Source organism: Lampris incognitus, chromosome 2 (genome assembly GCF_029633865.1).
Source record: "Lampris incognitus isolate fLamInc1 chromosome 2, fLamInc1.hap2, whole genome shotgun sequence".
NCBI lineage: Eukaryota > Metazoa > Chordata > Actinopteri > Lampriformes > Lampridae > Lampris > Lampris incognitus.
The window spans coordinates 2,113,343-2,124,083 of record NC_079212.1 but is presented as its reverse complement, the minus strand read 5'-3'; the positions used below and the strand labels follow the sequence as shown (position 1 = coordinate 2,124,083).

At 48.6% G+C, this 10,741-nt stretch overlaps 1 protein-coding gene across 1 annotated transcript in view; it reads left to right on the top strand.

The window, feature by feature from the left end:
- slc35a2 (solute carrier family 35 member 2) overlaps positions 1–10,371 on the top strand; it is a 13,387-nt gene extending 3,016 nt beyond the window's left edge. Inside the window, exons 2-5 of the mRNA XM_056274395.1 lie at positions 1,220–1,402; positions 1,919–2,070; positions 2,167–2,289; positions 8,971–10,371. Of these exons, the coding sequence (XP_056130370.1) occupies positions 1,220–1,402; positions 1,919–2,070; positions 2,167–2,289; positions 8,971–9,597 (1,085 nt within the window). The 3' untranslated portion in view covers positions 9,598–10,371. The remainder of the gene's footprint in view (positions 1–1,219; positions 1,403–1,918; positions 2,071–2,166; positions 2,290–8,970) is intronic.
- Positions 10,372–10,741: the final 370 nt, after the last annotated feature.

Genomic DNA, 10,741 nt, shown 5'->3' with positions numbered 1-10,741 from the left:
GGCAGCAAGTGCCTGGTTTCTAGTGGAGTTTTATTGGTTTCTAGTGGCGTTTCATTGGTTTCTAGTGGAGTTTCATTGGTTTCTAGTGGAGTTTTATTGGTTTCTAGTGGCGTTTCATTGGTTTCTAGTGGAGTTTTATTGGTTTCTAGTGGAGTTTTATTGGTTTCTAGTGGAGTTTCATTGGTTTCTAGTGGAGTTTTATTGGTTTCTAGTGGCGTTTCATTGGTTTCTAGTGGAGTTTCATTGGTTTCTAGTGGAGTTTTATTGGTTTCTAGTGGCGTTTCATTGGTTTCTAGTGGAGTTTCATTGGTTTCTAGTGGAGTTTCATTGGTTTCTAGTGGAGTTTTATTGGTTTCTAGTGGAGTTTTAGAGGCTCACCAGAGATGCGTGATCTTTAAACATCAGATTATTTCTGTCGTGAAGTAAACGTGCTGATGTGTGGCTGGTGAATTAATCTGTATTCTAATCTGATTTATAATATCAGAGAAGTCATCAGCTGAGCAGCCTCGGGTGGCGCTGCTGGTCTCCGTGTACTGCCTTGCAGGCTGTAACATGGAGGGCGTGGTAACAGGTCGTTGGCCTCCAGCAGCCGCTGACACCTCATTAACCCTCCGCGTACCGGAGCAGTGCACACATGAGACGTGTGACGGTCAGCCGGCGTAGTTTTACAGTGGTCCTGTCAGGCTGACGTCAGCGCTTACCGAGCATGTAGTGTGTTACACAATACCGGTCCACAGTCTGTTAGTTCCCAACTTTGAAAATGTACCTGAAAGTAGTCAGTATTTACTTGCTTTATATCTGTTGAGCAGCACAACATTTACACATAAATGGTATTGAATGTCTTTGCCCTGGAAAGTGTATTAATGACACAGTTTTACACGTTCTCCATCCTTTTAGCCCCAACATGGAGATTCTAAATGATCCCTTGCTTAACAAATGGCTGCTTGGGCAGCTTTGTCCTTCTGAAGAGTCGACATCAACGATCATTTTCAGATTGTTTTCTTCCTGCTGTGAACAGGAGGTTTAATTAATCTCCCATCAGTCAACACTGCAGGATATTCAAACATCTGTACTGTACTGTCATGGCTGTTCCACTTCCTGGGTTGTGTGTTACCTGGTTCCTGTGGTACACAAGATGTTGAGGAGGAACAGTAAGTGAACTGCATTATTTTAACCCTTTCCTTTGTTGTTGTTGTTGTGTATTTCCTGTTTCCTGCAGTGAACAGGAAGTTGAAGTACATCAGCCTAGCTGTGTTGGTGGTCCAGAATGCATCGCTCATCCTTAGCATCCGATATGTGCGCACGTTGCCTGGCGACCGTTTCTACACAACATCAGCTGTTGTCATGGCAGAGATCCTGAAAGTCTTCACCTGCCTGCTGATCATCCTGCTGCACAGGAAATGTAAGGAGGAGGAGGAGGTGGGGTGTAGCTAACTGGTTAGATGGTTTGTGAATTGGGAACGGGGTGGGTGGCTGGATGGTTGACAGGTTGGTGAGTTGGGGATTTGGGGATTTCATGTTGGTTGGGCAGTGAGTTCTTTACTTAGTAAGCTGGCTACGTAGATGGCTGGACTGTTACACGGTTGCAGTTCCTTATGTAGCTAAATATGTTGCTAGCTGTTGGTGAGCTAGTAAAAGTTTAAACTTAGGGCAGCCGGGTAGCATAGCAGTCTGCTCCGTTGCCTAGCAACACAGGGATCGCTGGTTTGAATCCCCGTGTTGCCTCTGGCTTGGTCGGGTGTAGAATAGACCACTATGCTACCCAGATGCCCCACAGGGGGATTTGAACTGTCAATTCTCGTGTTGATAGGCAATAAAATAGACCGCCATGCTACCCGGATGCCACAAATGATGCTATCTTTGTCTTTCTTGGTTTGTCTTTCTGTGTGTGTGTGTGTGTGTGTGTGTGTGTGTGTAGGTAATGTGAAGGACACAGTCTTGTGCCTGGTGGATTCCATAGTGTTTCAGTATAAAGACACACTGAAACTCTCTGTTCCCTCTCTGATCTACACGCTACAAAACAACCTGCAGTACGTCGCAATCTCCAACCTGCCTGCTGCCACCTTCCAGGTACCCGGTCTTTCTCCCAGTCTGTCTTCTGTCTGTCTGTCTGTCTGTTATCACCAGTGAGCAGAAGAAGAAAACCTCTCCCTGCTCCTCCTCCAGGTGACCTACCAGTTGAAGATCCTGACCACGGCGCTGTTCAGTGTGTTGATGTTGAGGAAGTCCTTATCCAGAGTCCAGTGGGTCTCTCTGCTGCTGCTTTTTGCAGGTGTCGCCATTGTTCAGGTAGCAGCAGACACCCCCTACACATACACATGCACACACACACATGCACACATGCCCATCTACACACACACACACACACACACACACACCTGGACATCTGGTTTATAATCTGTACACACACACACCTGGACGTCTGGTTTATAATCTACACACACACACACACACACACACACACACCTGGACGTCTGGTTTAAAATCTGTACACACACACACACACACCTAGACGTCTGGTTTATAATCTACACACACACACACACACACACCTGGACGTCTGGTTTATAATCTACACACACACACCTGGACGTCTGGTTTAAAATCTGTACACACACACACACACCTGGACGTCAGGTTTATAATCTGTACACACACACACCTGGACGTCTGGTTTATAATCTGTACACACACACACACACCTGGACGTCTGGTTTAAAATCTGTACACACACACACACACACACCTGGACATCTGGTTTATAATCTACACACACACACACACACACCTGGACGTCTGGTTTATAATCTACACACACACACCTGGACGTCTGGTTTATAATTTATACACACACACACCTGGACGTCTGGTTTATAATCTATACACACACACTCACACACACACACCTGGACATCTGGTTTATAATCTATACACACACACACACACCTGGACGTCTGGTTTATAATCTACACACACACACCTGGACGTCTGGTTTATAATTTATACACACACACTCACACACACACACCTGGACATCTGGTTTATAATCTGTACACACACACACCTGGACGTCTGGTTTATAATCTATACACACACACACCTGGACGTCTGGTTTATAATCTACACACACACACCTGGACGTCTGGTTTATAATTTATACACACACACACCTGGACGTCTGGTTTATAATCTACACACACACACACACACCTGGACGTCTGGTTTATAATCTACACACACACACCTGGACGTCTGGTTTATAATTTATACACACACACTCACACACACACCTGGACATCTGGTTTATAATCTGTACACACACACACCTGGACGTCTGGTTTATAATCTATACACACACACACCTGGACATCTGGTTTATAATCTACACACACACACACACACACCTGGACGTCTGGTTTATAATCTACACACACACACCTGGACGTCTGGTTTATAATTTATACACACACACACCTGGACGTCTGGTTTATAATCTATACACACACACTCACACACACACACACACCTGGACATCTGGTTTATAATCTATACACACACACTCACACACACACACCTGGACATCTGGTTTATAATTTATACACACACACACACACACCTGGACGTCTGGTTTATAATCTATACACACACACTCACACACACACACCTGGACGTCTGGTTTATAATCTATACACACACTCACACACACACACCTGGACGTCTGGTTTATAATTTATACACACACACACACACACCTGGACGTCTGGTTTATAATCTATACACACACACTCACACACACACACCTGGACGTCTGGTTTATAATCTATACACACACACACCTGGACGTCTGGTTTATAATCTATACACACACACACCTGGACGTCTGGTTTATAATCTGTACACACACACACCTGGACATCTGGTTTATAATCTGTACACACACACACCTGGACGTCTGGTTTATAATCTATACACACACACACCTGGACATCTGGTTTATAATCTGTACACACACACACCTGGACGTCTGGTTTATAATCTATACACACACACACCTGGATGTCTGGTTTATAATCTATACACACACACACCTGGACGTCTGGTTTATAATCTGTACACACACACACCTGGACGTCTGGTTTATAATCTGTACACACACACACACACCTGGACGTCTGGTTTATAATCTGTACACACACACACCTGGACATCTGGTTTATAATCTGTACACACACACACCTGGACATCTGGTTTATAATCTATACACACACACACCTGGATGTCTGGTTTATAATCTATACACACACACACCTGGACGTCTGGTTTATAATCTGTACACACACACACCTGGACGTCTGGTTTATAATCTGTACACACACACACACACACACACACACACACACACACACCTGGACGTCTGGTTTATAATCTATACACACACACACCTGGACATCTGGTTTATAATCTATACACACACACACCTGGACGTCTGGTTTATAATCTATACACACACACACCTGGACATCTGGTTTATAATCTATACACACACACACCTGGACGTCTGGTTTATAATCTATACACACACACACCTGGACGTCTGGTTTATAATCTGTACACACACACACCTGGATGTCTGGTTTATAATCTATACACACACACACCTGGACATCTGGTTTATAATCTGTACACACACACACCTGGACATCTGGTTTATAATCTATACACACACACACCTGGATGTCTGGTTTATAATCTATACACACACACACCTGGACGTCTGGTTTATAATCTGTACACACACACACCTGGACATCTGGTTTATAATCTATACACACACACACCTGGATGTCTGGTTTATAATCTATACACACACACACCTGGACGTCTGGTTTATAATCTGTACACACACACACCTGGACGTCTGGTTTATAATCTGTACACACACACACACACCTGGACGTCTGGTTTGTAATCTGTACACACACACACACACCTGGACGTCTGGTTTATAATCTGTACACACACACACCTGGACGTCTGGTTTATAATCTGTACACACACACACCTGGACGTCTGGTTTATAATCTATACACACACACACCTGGACGTCTGGTTTATAATCTATACACACACACACCTGGACGTCTGGTTTATAATCTGTACACACACACACCTGGACGTCTGGTTTATAATCTGTACACACACACACCTGGACGTCTGGTTTAAAATCTGTACACACACACACACACACACACACACACACCTGGACATCTGGTTTATAATCTGTACACACACACACACACCTGGACGTCGGGTTTAAAATCAGTACACACACACACACACACACCTGGACATCTGGTTTATAATCTACACACACACACACACACCTGGACGTCTGGTTTATAATCTACACACACACACACACACCTGGACGTCTGGTTTATAATCTATACACACACACTCACACACACACACCTGGACGTCAGGTTTATAATCTGTACACACACACACCTGGACGTCTGGTTTAAAATCTGTACACACACACACACACACACACACAGCTGGACATCTGGTTTATAATCTACACACACACACACACACACACACCTGGACGTCTGGTTTATAATCTATACACACACACTCACACACACACACCTGGACGTCTGGTTTATAATCTATACACACACACACACACACCTGGACGTCTGGTTTATAATCCACACACACACACACACACACACACACAGCTGGACGTCTGGTTTATAGTCTACACACACACACACACACACACAGCTGGACGTCTGGTTTATAGTCCACACACACACAGCTGGACGTCTGGTTTATAGTCCACACACACACACACACACACAGCTGGACGTCTGGTTTATAGTCCACACACACACACACACACACACACACACAGCTGGACGTCTGGTTTATAGTCCACACACACACACACACACACACACAGCTGGACGTCTGGTTTATAGTCCACACACACACACACAGCTGGACGTCTGGTTTATAGTACACACACACACACACACACAGCTGGACGTCTGGTTTATAGTCCACACACACACACACACACACACACACACACACACACACAGCTGGACGTCTGGTTTATAGTCCACACACACACACACACACACAGCTGGACGTCTGGTTTATAGTCCACACACACACACACACACACAGCTGGACGTCTGGTTTATAGTCCACACACACACACACACACACACACACACACACACACACACACACACACACACACACAGCTGGACGTCTGGTTTATAGTCCACACACACACACACAGCTGGACGTCTGGTTTATAGTCCACACACACACACACACACACACACACAGCTGGACGTCTGGTTTATAGTCCACACACACACACACACACACACACACACACACACACACACACACACACACACACACACACAGCTGGACGTCTGGTTTATAGTCTACACACACACACACACACAGCTGGACGTCTGGTTTATAGTCCACACACACACACACACACACACACACAGCTGGACGTCTGGTTTATAGTCCACACACACACACACACACACACACACACACACACAGCTGGACGTCTGGTTTATAGTCCACACACACACACACACACACACACACACACACACACACAGCTGGACGTCTGGTTTATAGTCCACACACACACACACACACAGCTGGACGTCTGGTTTATAGTCCACACACACACACACACACACACACAGCTGGACGTCTGGTTTATAGTCCACACACACACACACACACACACACAGCTGGACGTCTGGTTTATAGTCTACACACACACACACACACACACACAGCTGGACGTCTGGTTTATAGTCCACACACACACACACACACACACACACACACACAGCTGGACGTCTGGTTTATAGTCCACACACACACACACACACACACACACACACACACCTGGACGTCTGGTTTATAGTCCACACACACACACACACACACACACAGCTGGACGTCTGGTTTATAGTCCACACACACACACACACACACACAGCTGGACGTCTGGTTTATAGTCCACACACACACACACACACACACACAGCTGGACGTCTGGTTTATAGTCCAGTATCTGCTGCAGAGGTAGGATCAGAAATCAGCCTCACATGTGTTGGGACTGCGTAGCAGGCTAACAAGTTAGCTTAGCTAGCTAGCTAACAGCTAGCGTCCTCACGTTGACTGCCTGGTCCTCCAGCTGTGCGTTGCAGGGAGCTTGTGTGTGGCTTTATAAACCAGTGCTGTCCAGGTCTGTACTACTAAAGGTCTCCTTTTCTCAAACATGTGGACTGAGCTGAGGCAAGACGCCGCAGCTTATTGAGACCCATCAGAAAAAAGAAGTCATGCTGAACACACCTCGTCAAATAATCAGGCTTATCGTTTTACTCACAGTTTGCCGCGTCCATGGGCTCAGCGGTTGGGTCAGGATGGGCATCCGGCTCACAGTTTTGCCAAATCATTATGCAGATTGACAAGACCATATCGGATTGGTTGAGGCTCCATACGGGAATGGTCGAGGCCCGGGTTAAAAACGGCCGCCATTGGTGCTGTGCCCTCACAGGGTACCGATGAAAACTATGAAATCCGCTGTGGCGGGGGCGTCCGGGTGGCGTGGCGCGGGCGTCCGGGTGGCGTGGCGGGGGCGTCCGGGTGGCGTGGCGGGGGCGTCCGGGTGGCGTGGCGGGGGCGTCCGGGGTGGCGTGGCGGGGGCGTCCGGGTGGGCGTGGCGGGGGCGTCCGGGTGGCGTGGCGGGGGCGTCCGGGTGGCGTGGCGCGGGCGTCCGGGTGGCGTGGCGGGGGCGTCCGGGTGGCGTGGCGCGGGCGTCCGGGTGGCGTGGCGGGGGCGTCCGGGTGGCGTGGCGGGGGCGTCCGGGTGGGCGTGGCGGGGGCGTCCGGGTGGCGTGGCGGGGGCGTCCGGGTGGCGTGGCGGGGGCGTCCGGGTGGCGTGGCGCGGGCGTCCGGGTGGCGTGGCGGGGGCGTCCGGGTGGGCGTGGCGCGGGCGTCCGGGTGGCGTGGCGCGGGCGTCCGGGTGGCGTGGCGGGGGCGTCCGGGTGGCGTGGCGGGGGCGTCCGGGTGGCGTGGTGGTCTATTCCGTTGCCTACCAACATGGGGATCCCAGTTCGAGTCCCCGTGTTGCCTCCGGCTTGGTCGGGCGTCCCTACAGACACAATTGGCCGTGTCTGTGGGTGGGAAGCCGGATGTGGGTATGTGTCCTGGGCGCTGCACTAGCGCCTCCTCTGGTCAGTCGGGGCGCCTGTTCGGGGGGAGGGGGAACTGGGGGGAATAGCGTGATCCTCTCATGTGCTACGTCCTCCTGGTGAAACTCCTCACTGTCAGGTGAAAAGAAGCAGCTGGTGACTCCACATGTATGGGAGGAGACATGTGGTAGTCTGCAGCCCTCCTGGATCAGCAGAGGAGGTGGAGCAGAGACCGGGACGGCTCGGGGAGTGAGGTAATTGGCCAGGTACAATTGGGGAGGGAAAAGGAGGAACCCCCTCCCCCCCCCAAAAAAAAACTGCTGTGGCAATCCCTGAGAAACAGGGAATAAGCCGAAAGAAGAAGATAATTTTACCCACAATCCCATGCAACCGTTTGCCCAGTTCAGAAGGTTAATCAATAGATTGATTGATGGCTAATGGTACCGGGCAGTATCTTATCTCGGTATCTTAACTGATTGGTTGATTAGTAAGTGATCCACATGAGTCATGAAAAGTACCGATTGCCTGATTGGTGTGTGAAGCGACTGGTTGGTCACTAATTGAACCAGCTTTGACAAGCTGGACTAGTTTATCAGTAAGGCAAATGCTTGGCTGACGAGAGGCTGATCTGATTGGTTGATGACAAGCTGATCTGATTGGTTTATCAGTTGCTGATTGGTTCTGCAGAAGCTGATCTGATTGGTTGTCTGATCTTTCAGGTTCAACAGGAAGGAAACAAGGAGGCTTCTCTTCAGGACAGCTCCGGTCAGAACTACACCGTCGGTCTCATCGCTGTGGTGATCAGCTGCCTGTCGTCGGGGTTCGCCGGCGTCTACTTTGAAAAGATCCTCAAGGGAAGCTCTGCCTCAGTCTGGGTGCGAAACGTCCAGCTGGGAATCTTCGGCACAGCACTCGGCATGCTAGGGCTGTGGTGGAATGACGGGCCTGCCATCGCAGAACACGGCTTCCTGTTTGGCTACACGCCGATGGTGTGGTGTGTCATCTTCAACCAGGCGTTTGGCGGGCTGCTGGTGGCGGTGGTGGTAAAATATGCAGACAACATCCTGAAAGGCTTTGCCACCTCCTTCTCCATTATTGTTTCAACGGTGATGTCCATCTACCTTTTCTCTTTCCACGTGGACTTCCTGTTCACTGCGGGGGCGGGGCTAGTCATTGGAGCTGTCTACATGTACAGTCTGCCCAAACCTGCAGGGGGAGGAGCCAGCTCCTCCTCTTCCAACCCTTCCGACTCTTCTTCCTCCCTGTCATCGTCAGGATGCGACAGCAGAACAAACGGAGGCTCTGAAATGGAGGCTTTTCTGCCCAAGTCAGTCCTGGTGAAATGAGCTGAAGTCCCCTCCTCCTCCTCCCTTTCTTTCTCTCCCTCTTCCTATTTTCCCACTGGTCTGGGTGGGGTCAAATGTTAAAACTGGGGATCGCTGACTCTCTTTCTCCTTCAGTTCAAAGACAGTAGCTCCTCTTTTCTCTTCTCTTCTCCTCTTCTCTTGTCTTTTGTCTTCTCTTCTCTTTTGTCTTCTCTTCTCCTCTTCTTTTGTCTTCTCTTCTCCTCTTCTCTTGTCTTTTGTCTTCTCTTCTCTTCTCTTCTCCTCTTCTCTTGTCTTTTGTCTTCTCTTCTCTTCTCTTCTCCAGACAGGGCAGGAGATGGAGATATATTCATGATTTGTCCCCTGTTGTACCAAACTCTTTGTGAGAGGTGTTCAGAACTCCATATGAAGTGAATCAGACAGGAAACCAGACAGCTGTGAGGAGGGAAGAGGAGGAGTAGTTAGAGAGTGATTTCACCTCTTCTCTCCTCCTCTGTTCTCCTTCTGAACTAGAAACTTTCTTCTGCCCTCTGAGTGAGAGGAGAGAGGGACTTAACAAAGGCTTCACTGCTCCTTTCCTCCCACTGTCACTTCCTCTGCTTCCATGTCCTCCTTCCTCGCCTGAAACAGACTAACTCCTCCTGCTCCTCTGTGTTTGGTGTGTAGGCAGGTGTCCGGCTCCCACTGGCCCTCATTAGAGGAGGAGGACTGTCGGTCCTCATGGTCGACATCCTAACATCAGTCTTTCATCCAGCACACCCTCCTTGCCTTAAAACACTTTTTCTCTTCAGTTACAAGATGACAAGCCTTATGACAAAACAGATGAGTTATTAATCCAGTCAACACCACTATGATGATGATGATGATGATGATGATGATGATGATGATGATTATCATCTATAGGAGGACAGATGTAACGTGGCCACATCTGAAATGGAGTTGAATGTTTTCACATCTTTGAGACTCGACACCACCACATATGTAATGATATCGGTACTGGATTACACACATCAGATTATTCAGTTTTCATAACCAAACCTGTGGTGGCCTGACAGTTTGTGGGTCTGATCCAGTGGTTTGGACAAGTTGTAATGGTCCACTCTCCAGGCTCGGGTCAACCTCCTAAACTGCTGCTACAGACAGCAGCTTCCAGTTTATTGAGGCT